General features: G+C 50.9%; 7 protein-coding genes across 7 annotated transcripts; 5 read left to right on the top strand and 2 right to left on the bottom strand.

Annotated features, from left to right (window-relative positions):
- Nucleotides 1-2,759: 2,759 nt before the first annotated feature.
- On the bottom strand, nt 2,760-3,662 carry COCSADRAFT_100693 (uncharacterized protein; the record flags this gene model as incomplete). Its single annotated transcript, XM_007706561.1, has 2 exons — nt 2,760-3,301; nt 3,398-3,662. 2 exons carry the CDS (start codon nt 3,660-3,662, stop codon nt 2,760-2,762), a joined length of 807 nt encoding a protein of 268 aa, XP_007704751.1.
- A 1,444-nt stretch (nt 3,663-5,106) lies between these two features.
- On the bottom strand, nt 5,107-5,429 carry COCSADRAFT_175613 (uncharacterized protein; the record flags this gene model as incomplete). Its single annotated transcript, XM_007706560.1, has 2 exons — nt 5,107-5,274; nt 5,334-5,429. 2 exons carry the CDS (start codon nt 5,427-5,429, stop codon nt 5,107-5,109), a joined length of 264 nt encoding a protein of 87 aa, XP_007704750.1.
- A 147-nt stretch (nt 5,430-5,576) lies between these two features.
- On the top strand, nt 5,577-6,470 carry COCSADRAFT_40931 (uncharacterized protein). The gene is made up of 6 exons (XM_007706331.1): nt 5,577-5,627; nt 5,677-5,715; nt 5,768-5,801; nt 5,854-5,862; nt 5,913-6,013; nt 6,073-6,470. The coding sequence occupies exons 1-6, from the start codon at nt 5,625-5,627 to the stop codon at nt 6,229-6,231; spliced, it is 345 nt and encodes a 114-aa protein (XP_007704521.1). The 5' UTR covers nt 5,577-5,624; the 3' UTR covers nt 6,232-6,470.
- Nucleotides 6,471-6,747: 277 nt separating this feature from the next.
- COCSADRAFT_127308 (uncharacterized protein) lies at nt 6,748-8,568 on the top strand. The gene is made up of 8 exons (XM_007706559.1): nt 6,748-6,955; nt 7,011-7,018; nt 7,065-7,297; nt 7,465-7,592; nt 7,638-7,872; nt 7,929-8,051; nt 8,105-8,139; nt 8,191-8,568. The coding sequence occupies exons 1-8, from the start codon at nt 6,769-6,771 to the stop codon at nt 8,214-8,216; spliced, it is 975 nt and encodes a 324-aa protein (XP_007704749.1). The 5' UTR covers nt 6,748-6,768; the 3' UTR covers nt 8,217-8,568.
- Nucleotides 8,569-8,717: 149 nt separating this feature from the next.
- On the top strand, nt 8,718-10,992 carry COCSADRAFT_40928 (uncharacterized protein). Its single transcript, XM_007706330.1, has 2 exons — nt 8,718-9,273; nt 9,339-10,992. The coding sequence occupies exons 1-2, from the start codon at nt 8,953-8,955 to the stop codon at nt 10,509-10,511; spliced, it is 1,494 nt and encodes a 497-aa protein (XP_007704520.1). The 5' UTR covers nt 8,718-8,952; the 3' UTR covers nt 10,512-10,992.
- A 656-nt stretch (nt 10,993-11,648) lies between these two features.
- COCSADRAFT_152348 (uncharacterized protein) lies at nt 11,649-13,993 on the top strand. Its single transcript, XM_007706558.1, has 2 exons — nt 11,649-12,156; nt 12,208-13,993. The coding sequence occupies exons 1-2, from the start codon at nt 11,988-11,990 to the stop codon at nt 13,692-13,694; spliced, it is 1,656 nt and encodes a 551-aa protein (XP_007704748.1). The 5' UTR covers nt 11,649-11,987; the 3' UTR covers nt 13,695-13,993.
- Nucleotides 13,994-14,379: 386 nt separating this feature from the next.
- On the top strand, nt 14,380-15,180 carry COCSADRAFT_40926 (uncharacterized protein). Its single transcript, XM_007706329.1, has 2 exons — nt 14,380-14,626; nt 14,683-15,180. Exons 1-2 carry the CDS (start codon nt 14,611-14,613, stop codon nt 15,060-15,062), a joined length of 396 nt encoding a protein of 131 aa, XP_007704519.1. The 5' UTR covers nt 14,380-14,610; the 3' UTR covers nt 15,063-15,180.
- Nucleotides 15,181-15,924: the final 744 nt, after the last annotated feature.

The raw sequence follows: 15,924 nt of genomic DNA, 5'->3' as shown, positions 1-15,924 counted from the left end.
TGCTCTCTTCCCAACCTTCGGGCTATACCGAGCATGGCCCAGTTCTTCCTCGATGCCATGCATACGTGATCAACTTCCATTCTCCGCGATGCCATAAAACCCTTTCCTCTCCCACACCCCCCACGAAGTGCATGGACCTCTGATACCATCTAGAGCTTCGAGCTGACCAGCTGAGTGCTGCCTATGGGCTTGCGCATCTGCACATCAACGTATGTTGCGCATCCACATAGGCAGCACATCTATTTCAAGAGTCGACCACAGCGGCTCAGCTCACTCTTTGGTTCGACGTCGATTCATACTATCATTGAGTAAGTTTCTATATTCGTCGTCTGGCGAACGGTATCATAAACACATGGGTGGCAGGCAGGTACACCGCTGGTACTACCTTATGTGCGCCCCTCGCCAACATCCCATCACTTCGCCACAACTAGCACAACAGGCCGGTAATCCATCGCTGTTTGCCGATCACTCCATCAGAATATCGGGAATCGTCTTAGGGCTGAAATCACCGCCACCGGCACAGTTCCGCCTGTAGGCAACATGCAGCCCTATGCACCATCCCGTCATCTGCCATCACGTGGTGGCGGTATGCCTGTCTCACGCAGCACTGCCTATGTCGAAACATACAGGCCTATCGGCGATGTCCTTGTAGACGCCAGCCTATCTATTTTCTATACCTCGCCAAGGCAATTGAGCCTTGCGGCCATCCTAGTCAGAGGATAAATTTACCTTTTTCAGAAGACATACTCTTAGAGTCATCAGGGGCCTCAGCCTCTTTAGCTCCATTCCTAATAAAAGTATGGAGGGAAGAAGAAGCTCCAAATAGTCTTTTGCTTACCTAGGAGTCGAGTCATGTTGGTGGGCTTCTGACACGAAAATACCGTATCAACAGGGTCTGTTGGCTGAGGCTCTTCAGTCGATTTTTGAGCTACAATCAACTCGTGTCAGAAAAATGGAGGGCCTACACTTACAACAATTTGCGGATACAAAACTCGCAATAAAGTGGCATCGTAACCTGCACATAAAACACTGCCTATGTTGGCTATGAATCAGCAAACGACATCGGCAAGTGTTGCTTCTTGATTGGTTGCTGCAGTCTGCGAGATGCGTGCCGATTTACTGTTACAAGAAAATATGCGGCATCCCCCCACACACCATGGCCTTCGCAACCTCCGAATGTGGTTGGTTGCAGCGCCAATGTGGCAGATCATGCCAACACGATTACCAATAGTACGCCAAGGCGCAAGACGCCACCCGAGATGACAATGCAGCAATAGCATCGTCGTATTCTTTCGTCAGGAAAGGCGTCCTATCACATTCCGACAACATGTACTCAATATTTAAAGAATATTTTTGAAACTAGAGTTCGCGACAAGTTACCCTAATCAGCACACTTTACATATGGTACTTCAGGTCAAGGCAACTCTCCACTACGTCAGCTGACCTGCATGGTATGCAGTGCACTCCAAGTGCAGTCTTCCTAGCTTTGACTAGAGGCCAGCGCACTTAGACTTAGTAGCGAGGCGTACTCCATCGAGTTGATTTCTCATACCGATATTGCACCGCTTTGCACTCACCGGAATCTGAGTAAAATGTGGGCTTGCACGACTCGTACGACTATCGCCAACATCAGTGACCGATGAATGTGCACACAAGCTTACGGGAATAGCTTGCAATGCACACCGCTTTTATTCAACATCACCAAAGTCGCCTAACTTCCACTACGTCATAAAAACTGCAAAGTTCGCATTTTTTCGACATTGATAGTCATTGAATAGTAGCACGACGATTCATCATTCATTACTGAATATGCGCAACTTCTTCACTTCCTATGTCCGTTTTATGCCCATAACTTGGGCTTCACCAATTCACTAGAAGAACCACCAAGCATGCCTCGTTTCTTGTCGAGGGGAATTGTGACCACACGACACCGCTAGCTTTACGTCCAGGTTGCCAAGACAAGTATCTTCTTAATTTTCCCCTCTAAATCGCTAACGCCTTCAACTTCCTCGACCATTCAGTTAGGTACCCACAAGGAATCTTTTCAGTCTCATCTTTCAAAATCCGACTTCAACATGCATGTCCACAGACACAATTAACAAAGCAACGCCCACACACGACCAGCAAAGCTACGAATGAACAAGTCCTATTATATAACTATCAGCATACAATAGATTTCATATGCATCGTCATCAGAGTACTAAAGAAATTAAACGCCTAATACAACGTTAATCAACTGTTGTGCACATGACCAAGAGCGGTATTTGCTTTTTGCTTACAATTTCCCAGAAGCATGCAGTCACTTGGAACTCAATGTATACATGTGTATCATGGCCAGTCAAGAGAATTGCGGAATGACATGACTAATTGCTCTAAGTAAAATATCTACATGACAAGTCTCGCTGTAGTATTGGGACATGATCTTCACCAAAAGAAAACATAAAGTTAAGGCTGACAATATGCGCACTAATTCTATTCAAGAATAATCCAACCCCGCCACCGCATTAAGTTCACCAAGAAGTAAGAACAAGAAGAACGCAGCATGAGGGTATAAATTCAAGCCCACTTACGGACCCGAGGTCCCATGGACTGACCAGTCGAGACCAAAGATCGTTTGGGCCCAAACAACGCGCCTATAGCGTTCAGAGAATCGTAACTTCGTTATAAAAGTACAGGGGGGTGTCGGTCATGAAATGAATGAAAAAAAATGAAAAAATGAAGGGGCACTGTAATGGCAGATCCGCAATGGGATATCCATTTTACAACATGACACCAGCAACGACGAGCAGAGCAACGGCGTAGTAGCCAGCAAGGTTGCCAACTGTCAAGCTAGCAGCCGCACCCTCACCGCCAGGCGCCGTAGTGCCATTGGGAAGGGTACCGTTAAGGACAAGCGTCTTAGTGCCATTGACATCGGAGACAGTGATGAGCGACTTGTTGAGCGCGGTGTAGCTACCATTGCCAACCAGATCATCAAGGTACTGCTGGTCGTCATTTTCGTCGCAGCCGCAAACTCTGAACTCCTCGCAGAGACACATAACAGGCAGCGTCTCATTGCGGCCCTGTGTCTGGCGAGTCCAGAGCGATCTCTTTCTGTTGTTGTCATCATCATCGTTGGTGGCGGATTGATTGTAGAAGCGGTAGGGGTTGCTGTAGTGGTACGGGTAGACACTGTAGAGCCAGAGACCTGGCATGATGAGGAGGATTGCTGCGGGCGCAAGCAAGAGGCCGGGTGAAAGACCCTTTGGAGTCCTTTTACCAGCGGAATAAGGGACGGTAGCGCCGCCGCCGTAGTATCGTCCTCCGCCAAAAGAGCGTGATGGGCCTGAGCCTGTGCTTGTAGAGCCACCGGTGTTGGATGTAGTAGAGGTTCGTCCGCTGCCGCCGCTGTTGCTACCTCGTCCTCCGCTGCTACTGCTACCACCACCACTGCTACTGCTGCCACCGCCACTGCTGCTGCTGCTGCCGCCGCCGCTGCTACCTCCGCCGCGTCCACCGCCGCCCTTGCGACGCTCTAGCGTGTGGTCTGGTGAGACGACTTCAGATGCAGGAACGACGCGGCGCTCTTCGAGGACGTTGAGCGCATTGCTAAATTCAGGTATCGAAGCAGCGCTGACTGCTTGCGATGCCAATAAGTAGGCGAGAAACTGTGAGGCCTTCATGACGAGGTCGATGTGGAACTGTGGTACGGGGTGGCGGCGTGTGTAATGTGCGACGCTAGAATGCCAGACCGGAATATTTAGACCAAGGGTGCCAAGACTACCAGACAGATAGGTGTTGGTATGGAGCAAGGTATATATGCTTGCTCAATGTTTGTGTGTCAGAGTTTGGGACACGGGAAGAGGGAAGGGATAGTTATGTTAGGATATACGTGAATGGGCAAAGACAAAGAGGCAAGCGTGGTTCTTTAATGTAAGGTAGACAAGGGAGGCGGACCCTGAAGGATGGGCAGTGCGCCTGTGCGTCATCAAAGGATGAAGCCAACTCTGTTCCGCGCCACCTTCTCTAGCCGTCCTTGGCAGGCGATTTTGGTGTGAATGCCTGACTTGTCGTGGCAATGAACGTCGCCAATCTCGAGGCTAATTTCACTCGCGTTGCCTGTGCTGATGAGCTGTGCAAATTGGCCCTTGGGACTTAAGGCCAAAAGGGCCAGAGTAAGGCCGCAAGCGAGCTGAAGAGCTGCGCAGCCTTGTTGCAAAAAGCTTGGGCGAATGTACATACATATTCTGCAAAGCCGTTTGGGACCCAGGCCCAAATGTATACATGCACATTTCCCCAGTCGTTTGCAGCCTTACTGTGTATACTGACGCAGGCAATACGTGATACACCGAACAAAATCCAGGGTCTGTCATGACCTCATGGTGATCCATCTCAATGCCAAGATAGCACTTCAACCCGAACCGTGTGGCCAGAGCACTATCACCGGGCAGCAGCCAACAAATCATGGCTGCCAGCTCAGACGCCTTTGTGTCACTACGCCTCGATGTCTTTGTGCTGGCTGGTAGATACGAAAGTCTTCGTCCATCAATCAGCGCCGTTCGCGTGCAAAAATGCGCGGGGCGTACCGCCAGGTGACCTCATCCAGCGCGCCGAGGGAATCAATCTACCGGTGAGCGGTGTCATTGTTGGGGTCGCTTGGCACGTTGTGTTTAAGCACTGCTAGGCAATCACTGGAGCACGCAGGGCGCCCAACGCTAAGCGACACTCGATCGTTATGACCATACCATTGACTTTTTTTGTATATCAACTCGTCTATCTCTTGGCCGCCTGTTTCTTGGGAGACTGTGACGCAACTTGAAGTTGCTTCAAAGGTTGCACAAAGTCGTCTTTAAGCACCCGGACAAATGATGCAGCTTGTTGATTGACAATTGGTATAGCGCTTGATGCCGAGCGTTGCCTTGTGCCCCCTCGCCTAAGCGTGTCTTCCACGATGTTGGTTTTATAACCAGTGCGAGGCTATGCTGACTCCGGTCCAATGCGCTGGACCGAAGGGTGGCGCAATCAAGGTGCATGGCGGGGGCTGGTGTAGCCATATGCTCTTCAGTTGTGAGTTAGATTAGAGTGGAGTTGAGTGGTGGCACTACAGTAAAGTGGCCATGTGAAGCATCATCGCCCGGGTCCTTGATCTTGCCGTGGTTCGGGCCCTCCGCCATCTGATACCGTCTGGTATTTCCTGTATTCTTGTTCGAGTTCTCGCTGCATCTCAAAGTCGGCCTGACGTTCGCGCTTGATTCTTTGTTGCTCAAAGTCTCGCACAACTCCCATGTGCATGGCCTGATTAATCCGTGTTAGAATTGATCTCCATGCTGCATCCAGATGCGGGCAGTACTGACGGCTTTGTCGGCCTTTTGCGACCAATGCACGAATGCGACGATGCCAACTGCAGTGACGCATGTGGTCGCCAATGTGATTTGCGACGCCCGGGACATTGTAGAGACCGTCAAGTGGTGCGCAGGTTGAGGTCGAAGGCACTTTTTTGAAATTCTTAAAAGTTGCAAAGGAAACTTGACACGGCAAGGAGCTTGGACCACAAATGCAGCGTCCGCCAAGCTCGCCGGCTGCATCATGCCTCTCCGCAACTCTACCTTGACATAACCACCAACTCCACAAAACAAATACTCAAGATGGTGAGCTAGGCAGGGCGCGCAATATCTCAGAAGATGCTGACCTCCATAGTCCGCCCAAAACTCTGCGGGTATCCAGACCCTGCTCGATGTAAGCCTGCGCAACCCACTATCACCTCCACTATAGCTTACATGGTACATAGGCCGAGCGTGAAGCTCAGAAGATCGTCCAGCAAGGTATGTTGCTTCTGCAAACAGCTTTCAAAAGCAATCGCTGACACCAAGATAGCAAGAGAATGTAAATCAGACTTCACACACCCGACCAAAGCACCGCTCTAACCAGCCTAGACCGCACCAAGCGCGTAAAGGACGCCCGAAACGAAGCGCAAAAGGAAATCGACGACTACAGGAACGAGAAGGAGGCCGAGTACCAGAAGTTTGAGAAGGAGGTACGTGGTCGAGCCATGTCGATATGTATGGGACATTCAGAATGCTGAAAACAGTGCAGCACAGCTCAGGCAACCAAAAGGCCGAAGAGGACGCAAAGAAGGACACTGATGCTAAAATCAAGGAGATTGAGGAGATTGGCAACAAGTCAGGTGCAAAGGTTGTTGACCAGTTGATTGAGGCCGTTATCAGCGCACACCCAGAGCCACCAAAGAAATAAGGACGGATAGAGGCGGGCAGTCCTTCGAAGATGCAAGCGGGTTAATCGAGAGCATTTATCATCAAAGAGTCAAGCACTTTGAGCAGCGTAGCAAGTGGTATTTTCTGTACAGCACCTTGCAGCGCCAAGGTTCAACTACACATTCTAGTTTCTATGCAATATACGAGACACTACGAGAACAGTCTCAATATGTACCAAGTGAAGTACATATGTTCCTTATGATTACATCAGCAGTACCCGCTGTGTTTGATTATCTGCGCATACCAGTAGCCTGGATCCTACAGCCAAGTTCCTAGATCCATGCCCGCATTTAGAACATAAGACCCGGTAGTTACATGTTTTGAAAGTTATGTTGCTTCCATAAAAGACATGCGATACGCCAACATCCATCAGTACCTTTTGTATGTTCAGCTATGAGCTTCTCAATGTTGTCACGGACCCTGGCCCACGTTCGCTAATGTGCCTACGTCATACATGGAGTGCAACCTCAAACTTCAACGCGTCTCATCATTGCCACTCAACACACTGTATGATCCGATGATTGGAACATGTATTCGAGCGACTTTGCACTCTCCTGCATCCAGGCCGCTGCACATCCTTGTCAAGCCAACTTCTACGTATTGCCGCCAGTTCAGTAGCTCACAATGGCGCAAAGAAGATCCGCGCATACCCGGTGCTGGTCGCGAAATCGTAGATGAGTTTGCTGTGCTGCGCGAAAAATATGGTACTTCCGCACAAACCATTCATCAGCCCAAGGGCTAGCAGCTAATGCCGTCTAGATGCCCCCGTATGCATGCAGATCTACCCTGCATCATCTCTTCTGACCCTGGCAGAAAAACACTATAGTCCTTGCCCATGGCTTGCTGGGGTTTGATGAACTGCGCCTAGCAGGCCAGTTTATACCTGGTATTCAGTACTGGCGAGGCATTACAGATGCATTGGCAAAGAAAGGCATTGAAGTTATAGTCGCCGCTGTTCCACCCAGTGGGAGTATAGAGAACAGATCGGCGAAGCTGGCAGAAAGCATCGCATTCAAAGCAAAGGGCAAGCAAGTGAATATCATTGCGTAAGTGAAAAGTCTATATCAAGGCTCTGATGGATATGTTGCTAACGCGTGGCAGGCATAGCATGGTATGGGGCATGGTACTACTGACATGGCATTCAATGACTGACGTTTGGCTAGGGGTAATAACATGCTTTCTTGGCCAAGAAGCATATGCTAAGTTGTAACAGAGGACTCGATTCACGATATATGATTAGCCGTCTTCGGCCGACAGATTTCAAAATCCTCTCCCTGACGACTATAGCAACACCTCATAGGGGGTCAGCATTCGCAGACTACATGTTTGAGACCATCGGTCGTATGTATATGAGTGCCTCTTGAAGCCTTGTACTTACTCGGCCAGCTCGCCAAATCAAACGTATCTACAAGGCCATGGAGTACTTTGGACTTGAGACTGGAGCGTTCTCGCAGCTTACACAGGAATATATGAAGACGGGCTTCAACCCTAGGACTCCAGACGTACCTGATGTCAAATACTACTCGTATGGTGCATCCTTGGAGCCCAGCCGGTGGTCTATATTTGCACCATCACACGCAATTATCAAGCCCATCGAGGGTGTAAATGACGGGTTGGTTAGGTGTGTCTAGATGGGCTTGAGCATGTGCATGGGAAAACGGCTAAGCAATTGAAAAGTGTAGAATCAAGCAGATGGGGCAACTACAAAGGCACGCTGATTGGTGTGAGCCATCTGGACTTGATCAACTGGACGAACCGTTTGAAGTGGTTCTTTTGGGAGCTTACCGGCAGCAAGCGCAAGTATGCATAACCGAACTTGTCTTCAGTTTGAGGTGAAGCTGACCATACTCTAGCTTCAACGCCATTGCATTCTACCTTGACATCTGCGGTAGGCAGTCCATGGCCGGATCATTCTAAGGCTTTTGCTGATACTCTATAGATATGCTAGCAAAGGAAGACTTGTAATCACTTGAATACGATAGGATGCAGACAGAATGCCGTCAGCTGATCGGCAAAATTCAGGAAAGATAGCTATGACTGTTTTGTTTGCACAAGTCGAAGTCGTTGGGCAGCTTGCAATTTGATATTCCAAAAAGACAAACTTTGTCCAACCCTTGCCGGATCAGCCGCAAACAAGTCCCTTGCTGCGCCGAAGCACGATACTACAATCCAGACAGGGGGGGCTGGCTTCCGCCGGAACTGCGGCTGTAGATGGGGCTGTGTAATACTGCAAGTCATCCAGCATAGGAAAATGGCACCTCGAGAGATGCGCATGTATTGAGGATGGAAAAATGGGGAATAGACAAGACATATGACGATTAATTGATATATCTAGTTATATATGGCGGGCGCAAGTCTGTCATTACCATGGTGTTGTCGCTGCAGAGCTCACGCCATGACGTCTGCGGGGGAGGCAGCCAAAAGAACCCCCGCAGGCATCCGTTTTGCGACATATTCCAGGCTGTGATCACAAACGCCCTCAAGACGTGACACGCGTAATTCGGGCTTAGCCGCTGCATCAGAAATGTCGCCAATGCACTTGGTTTGGCTTGTACTCCACCAGTCTAGTTTCTGACCTTGACATGCTTCTCCTGTGCCCATAAAGGTTGCAATTTCCTTCTCACCGCGCGCCGTCACGACACGTTGAAGCCTGACCCGAGGGCATCATCCTGACAACCCAGTCAGCATACCTCCGCCCAAAATGATTGTCAACATAGTGCTGGAGCACCCGCACGATCACTACACCAATCTCGATGTCATACAAGGCAAAGTCTCTTTGCGCGTGCCGAATCCGACAAACCTCAGTAGCATTATCGTCAAGCTCGAGGGCGAGAGCAGGACCCGACTGCTGGCGCCCGTACATCCAAACAGACCCGACAAGCAGAGGCCCGTCCTAGAGATACACAAGTTCCTGTACCAGACGCTGTTGGTATGGCCAACAAATGTGCGCCCGGAAGACATCAATCCGAAATCAGCTTTTACCATCAATGCTGGTTCATATGAATATCCCTTTCAATTCAAGGTGCGAAGAATGCTGCATGCCCACGGCTTAATGACAGTCATGCAAAGAGCTAACCTTGACTGCAGCTCCCTATGAATACGCAATGTCAGCAAACAAACAACCCAATCTCGACCGTTTCCTTTTCGAATACGATTCCCGAGTTCGCAAAGACACCAACACAGCACATCAAGGCTACACTACCGCCCACTTTGAGTGGCTTCCCTGGCGAGGCCGAGATACGTTACTTCGTCAAGGTGACAGTCAGTAGGCCGTCGTTCTTCAAGGAGAACCCCCGAGCAATTGCAAACTTCACGTTTCTTCCCATTGAACCACCTCGGCCAGAGCGGACAGACGGCGAGGCATATGCAAGAAGGCAGCATGAGTTCTTGGAGAATGCTGTGAGCGTAGCAGCAAGCAAAATGCCCAGCTTCCTGGACCGTAAGAGTTCTTCGGCAAGCATGCGGTCGGCACAGCCGCCGGGCAATATGGGGCCACGCGTAGCTCTTGATGCACGGCTGCCAAACCCTGCAATTCTTACAATCAATCAAGACCTTCCGCTGCGAGTGCTTATCAAGAATGTTAGCCCCCGCAGCAAGAACATCTATCTGCAAATGCTGCAGGTTGAGCTGATTGGATATACGAGAGTAAAAGCACATGAAGTGGCGCGTACAGAGTCGAACAGCTGGATATTGTGTTCTTTCAGCAACATGGCGATACCACTTGGGTTGCCAACAGACCCCATAGACACTGAAGTTCCAATCAATCCCGAGTACTGGTCTGGCAAGCCGGTGCCCAATACAGTATCACCCAGCTTCACCACGTGCAATCTGTCTCGCTTCTACGAGTTGGAAATCCGGGTTGGTCTTGGCTATGGGAGCTACAAGCATGGAGAGGACCAACTGATTGTCTTGCCACTCCGATTGCCAGTCAAGGTGTTTTCGGGCATTGCGCCTCCGAAAGCATTGCTAGAGGCTGGGTTCAATGCACAAGCAGCCGGGAAGCCGGCGACACTTCATATTCCGCAGTACGGACAGGCTCCGCATACTCCCCCCTCACCACAAGTGGGCTTTGCCAACAACAACGCGTTTGCCGGGCAGCCCGTACAGGCTCAAAATGCACCGTCATACGAGGATGCACCACCGAGCTACGAAGACGCAGTTGGACAGGACCTTCCGCCCATCAATGGGTATCGGGGTAGTTACCAGCCACCTCCTGTGCCCGAAGGTGGGTCTGGATTCGCGGACGAAAAGAGACGATGAGGGGGTCTGGTCAGTGGGCAGAACAGGGGAGAGTCCGGCCGCGGATCGACAGTGCAGCAGTTCTAGAGGGCCATACAATAGCCAGGAAGATGCCTGGGCTGCGACAGAGGTCTCAAGCGCGTGCGGAAAGCGGAAGCAAGAGTGGGGACATGCAAGAGGGTGTGAAGAAGAGGATGTTTTGGCTTTGTATCCAATAATTATTCTTGTTCATGGCACTGTGGAAACATGGGGGAGGAAGTGGAGCAGAATGAAACAGTGTCTTTATTTGGCGAGGTGCACGTCGAGGCTAGTGTCCAATCATGAGGGTGCCGGATTTTGATTCTTTTTTGCAGACGGGACGGCCCCTTTGGAAGGGTGCGGGGTATGTGTGGTGGGCGTGACGGGTGAGGCTATGTGGATGGCACCGTGGCATGGTGGCAAGAAGCCACTATGCACGCGAGGCATTTACGCGATCTTGTTGTGTTGTGCGTGTGTGTGTGTGTGTGTGTGTGTGTGTGTGTGTTGTGTTTTCGCAATGACAACAACAGCGATTGTCAGGGCGAGGAGGTGGGTCATGTGACGTGTATGGGCCAGGTGCCAACAGAATGCAAGGCTGGCGGCCACGAGACGGGCGTGGTGTTGACACTGCCCACGCCACATGGCACTGCGGCCTCGTCTCGCGCCTTGCCGGCTAGCAATCGATAACCTCGCATCCCACGTTTCTGACGGGGCCCGGTCCGTGAAACAAAAGCGAATAGTCTTCCTAAAAGGTGTTTATTGTTGTGGTGTTTCGTCGAATCGCGTTTCTCCCGGACAACGTGCAGGCCACTAACACACCCTACCCGACGCGTCGTGCCTGGCTTGTCGACGGGCTAGCAGGCCTACACGCGCACTGGAGGGCTGAGGGCCAGTCACAGATGCCCAGCCACCGCTTCTTCGACATGGCCGTCAACACCATGCACGACTACTGCAAGTGCTCCATGCGCCGTCTCTTGCGCCTCGTCTGCCCATTGGCCGCCCGGCTCGATTTGTTTCAAGCCCGGCCTTGGCTGCAGCTCTACTGGACCACTTGGTCGAATCGTCGCGTCAAACACCATATATACACGTTCTCGCACCGCGACATAGTCGTGTTTTCCCATCAATTCTGCGCCTACTCTGCGTTAACTCCTGGAAATCCGCTGGCAACCTCGTTGGCCCCTACGGGAACCCATCTTTGACTCACACTTGCATGCTCGCGTGTAGCGTGGATCCCGCCCCGCTTTTTGCAACATGGCCAGAGAAGGTAAATACCGTTTCGACGAAGGCCATGGCCGTTGCTCTCGTCTTGTTTCCTGAGGACTTTTACTTTTTTTTGCCTTGCTCGAATGCTGGATGTTTGACACGACTCTCACAATATTCTTGAAATTCACTACGAGATTGATTCCGTGACGAATTTATACCCAACCTGCAACCAATCGATACCCGCTTTTGCATGCCACACCATTTACTATACCCAAAATGTACTCACAGCGACGAACGCCCCCGCCGCTGAAGCGATCGAATTCAGGAGCAAGCCATAACAGTCATGGCAGCCATGGCAGCGCTGCTACTACCGTGTCGCGATCGAGCTCCAAGCTACTATTTGGTGAAATTCCACTTAGTCCGGTGACGAGCGCTGATGGAAGATGTAAGCAGGCCTCTGTCGGGACCATGCACTCACATATTAACCAAACCAAAGCAATCCCATCCAATGGCTCCATCTGCAACCTGGTGCTCTCTACGAGCTCCGTCTTCTTGCGCTTCTGGCTGAACGATGACTGTCGCGAAAATGTACTTAACCGCATCGAGTCTGAAGACCTGGCCAACTTGCGCCTTGTATGCCACGACTTCTCATCAAAAGCCGCACCGCGACTCTTTGAAAAGATGACTGTGACGTTCAAGACTTCTACCTTTACCAAGCCTGCACGCATGGAGGCGCTTTCAAGGATAGGTCGCCATGTCAAGACCTTTACCTTTTACATGCCCCATACCCCAGAGACTTGCCTACCACCCATCATCGACCCATTGACTGGCGCAGAGAAGCAATTTCTCTATGAGCCGCAAGTTCAAGTCCCTCAATGTGGTCCAGCCAAGGACAAGGCACCCAAGTACGGCAGCTGGGAGCTGCAAAATCTGCTCATCAAGCAGTACCCGCCTCTGTTCCATGCCGCTACTAACGTCCCTGCTTTTTGCGCTGCCTTTTCCGAACTCATTAACCTCACTCATCTCAAAGTCTCATGCCCGGGATCTACCGGTGCCCATAGACATCGCCGTGGTGTTGTCGACTATGCGCTCATCTCTCTTCGCATTGCCATTGAGCGCGCGCCACTATACAGCCTATCTGCCCTGTCGCTTCTTCCCATCCACCCGGGTGGCCTGCTCTACCTCCACCCCATGCACGGCTTGGGTAGCACACCATCGTCCGCCAAGCGCTGGCGACAAATCCGCCGACTCTCTATCTGTATGGAGAGCGTGCCATTTGCATCAACATCCCTGCGAACCCGCACTCAATCCCTAGAGCACCTCCGCATCCTACATGCCTACCTCGCGACCCTCTCGCGCAATCTCACCCGCGTCTTCTTCCGCTGGAAAGGCGCCCGCGGCCCCTCCCCCCTATCCCTCGACCTCGAGCCCTGCATGCTCCCCGCCCAGGACCAAAGCACTCAGCACCCTTCTCTCCGCACCCTCCCCCATGGCCCCCGCCCCCTCACCTTCCCCCGCCTACGCATCATGGAACTCGAAAACGCCATCATGGACTCTTACCAAATCACCGACTTCATCCTCAAGCACAACAACACCCTCCGCGAATTCAACTTTGAAGACGTTAAGCTCCGCGAGGGCGACTGGGACATTGCCCTCGAACCCCTCACCTGGATCTCCGGCAGCGACAGCTGGAAGCAGTACAAAGACGAGGTCATGGATGTGCCGATCATGCTGTCTCCCGTCGAGATTGCGCCGCCCGAGCCCAGGATTATGGGGCCCCTGATGCAGGAGGTTGAGAGCGCGATTGAGATGGCGAGTGGACGGGAGAGGAGGGAGCATGCGCTTTCGAGGTGGTTGGGGAGACCGAGGCATAAGAGTGGGATGGCGCCGAACAATAACAAGGATAGCTTTTGGGGTGGGAGTAAGCGGTTGCTTCATCTTTCTGGGTGGAAGCAGGGTGGTGGCGCGGTTATGGCGTGTTGATGTTGGTGGTATATCCCTCTCCTCTCTCTCTCTCTCTCTCGTTTTTTATCTTTTTCCTATCATGACTCTCCCCTCTCTTACCTGGGTCGATAGACCTGTCCTATCGTTTTTAGATTTTTCCTTTGTCATTTGTTTCTTTTTACTCTGTTGGTTTGTTGGCGTGCGCATATGTCTAGATGACGATGACGATGACGATGATGGCCCTTTACGACTATACTACATGTGCTTATGATTTCATGGTTGCGTAAAAGACTAGTCGATAGATATTGTGATTCTTGAATAGAAAAAATCTCTTCGTTATCCTTTTGCGCCATGTCTTGAAGTTGTTCCCAAACTCAAAATTACTCGCATGTGTAGAAGGTACAGCCTTCAGTATTACAGAAGGCATCGTCGGTGTGACGGTGCGTTCCCAATGTAGCTTAGCACGAACAGTAGGTAGGCAGGATATCACTGAAAGCTCCATAATCAATATTATAATACACTTTTTACAGCATGTACACCCTGGACCTTACCATGCAAATAATGGCAAGAGATGCGAGACGTTCTTACTGGACCCCCAAACATAGTTTAGCGCTCCCGAACCCGCATCCACGTGCTCAGCCCCAAAGCGGCAATGCCTCGGCATTGATCATATGAAGTCCCACGGGGTCTTGGCTGATCGCATTCACATGCTTGAGGTCATTTCCCCGGATTCAAGGCTCGCGGACAATCACATCATTATCCCTCTCACAAGCTTCCAGACGCCTTTATATACCCGTTGTCCCCGTGCCCCTTTTGCACTTCTCCACACACAAACCCCCAACTCGCTTTCTGTGCGCCCACCCATCAACATCTGTAACAAGTAGCCTGGAGCTTCTACTACAAACACAACATAACATCGCGCATACACACGCATACGCACACGCACATAGCCATCATGTCTCTCAAGAACGGTATGAAAACACTCGCATCCCAAGCTTATCATCCGAACACAACTAACCCTCTCCAGACGCCTTCCCCGCCTCCGTCGCCTTCGACCACATCGCCGCCGCCCTCTCCACCGAAGCCGCGCGCAAAGACGCCATCAAAACTGGCGGCGCCATCTTCTCCTTCAACCTCAAGAACAAGGCCGGCGAGCAAAAACAATGGTACATTGACCTCAAGGAGAGCGGTACCGTTGGTGAGGGTGTTGCGCCCTCAGACAAGAAAGCCGATGTGACGCTTACACTCCCCGAAGAGGAGTTTGGCAAGTTGGTTGTGGGCAAAGCGAATGCGCAGAAGTTGTTTATGAGTGGGAAGCTCAAGGTTAAGGGGAATGTGATGAAGGCGACGAAGTTGGAGGCGGTGCTGAAGAAGGCGAATGTTGGGGATGCGAAGGCGAAGTTATAGATGGATGTGTACGAAGTTTATTTAATTGATACGTAGATGTATTTGTATATCTCATCGAATGGCATTATCGTTAAACGTCGACTGCTACCCAACTACAGCCTTGCTTGGGAATGCGGATACATCTTTTTTGCTTGTTCACATGCACTACACGTCTCATGTGACACTAGGTATACTCTTAAACTCATGCCCTTACACGAGCTAAAGCATGCTTACTTTTGATTGACCGACCCTTTGCATCTGGTCACGACAGCGCGATGCCAAGCCTTCACGTGAAGACGCGCTTGCACGCGTCTCAGCCGCACACGTTCCTTCGCTTCTGCTCTCATCCAACTGCATAATATTTTTACAATTCATCCTTGTCTCGCGCAATCGCAATGAAGAATGATCTCCACAAGACCTTTGGCGAAATCTTCAACAACGACATTGACGCGTTCCGTAATCAACTTTTAGAGATCCAAGAATATCAATGTGACCGAAACGAGTCTGAAAAGTGGGTAGAAAACCTACGCTTCCTCGATATATCAAAAATTCCAGACTTGCAGACCGAACAATTAAAGCAGGAACGTCTTTGCTCTCGGTCAGAAGAGAAGGACCCGCTCTTTGAACGAATACCACCATCCTACGATGTCCCTATAACAAAGCGCGAAGACGATACTGGCGACAGGTATATTGCCGTCTCTTATAAATGGCCTCAGGCTCGCCCGAATTCCGTCTCTAGTACTATGAACCCGCCTATTTTCCGCTACCAGATCAAACGACCAGGTAAAAAGTCGCACAAGAGTGGATTTCCGGATCATTACATGGACCGGGTTGTTCGATATGCACAAAGTGTCAAAATTACAAGACTATGGGTTGACATAGA

This window comes from Bipolaris sorokiniana, assembly GCF_000338995.1.
Source record: "Bipolaris sorokiniana ND90Pr unplaced genomic scaffold COCSAscaffold_16, whole genome shotgun sequence".
Lineage (NCBI taxonomy): Eukaryota > Fungi > Ascomycota > Dothideomycetes > Pleosporales > Pleosporaceae > Bipolaris > Bipolaris sorokiniana.
The sequence above is the reverse complement of the archived record's forward strand: the minus strand, read 5'-3'. Positions and strand labels throughout refer to the sequence as shown.

Bases quoted from the DNA above. Each gene is read 5' to 3' on its own strand.
- COCSADRAFT_40928 (XM_007706330.1), top strand. From the start codon at position 8,953: ATGATTGTCAACATAGTGCTGGAGCACCCGCACGATCACTACACCAAT. The intron at 9,274-9,338 runs GTGCGAAGAATG...CCTTGACTGCAG, and splicing joins AATATCCCTTTCAATTCAAG to CTCCCTATGAATACGCAATG.
- COCSADRAFT_40931 (XM_007706331.1), top strand. The intron at 5,716-5,767 runs GTAAGCCTGCGC...CATGGTACATAG, and splicing joins GTATCCAGACCCTGCTCGAT to GCCGAGCGTGAAGCTCAGAA. The intron at 6,014-6,072 runs GTACGTGGTCGA...AAAACAGTGCAG, and splicing joins ACCAGAAGTTTGAGAAGGAG to CACAGCTCAGGCAACCAAAA.
- COCSADRAFT_152348 (XM_007706558.1), top strand. From the start codon at position 11,988: ATGTACTCACAGCGACGAACGCCCCCGCCGCTGAAGCGATCGAATTCA. The intron at 12,157-12,207 runs GTAAGCAGGCCT...ACCAAACCAAAG, and splicing joins GACGAGCGCTGATGGAAGAT to CAATCCCATCCAATGGCTCC.
- COCSADRAFT_127308 (XM_007706559.1), top strand. From the start codon at position 6,769: ATGATTGGAACATGTATTCGAGCGACTTTGCACTCTCCTGCATCCAGG. The intron at 7,298-7,464 runs GTAAGTGAAAAG...AAGTTGTAACAG, and splicing joins AAGCAAGTGAATATCATTGC to AGGACTCGATTCACGATATA. The intron at 7,873-7,928 runs GTGTGTCTAGAT...GCAATTGAAAAG, and splicing joins GTAAATGACGGGTTGGTTAG to TGTAGAATCAAGCAGATGGG.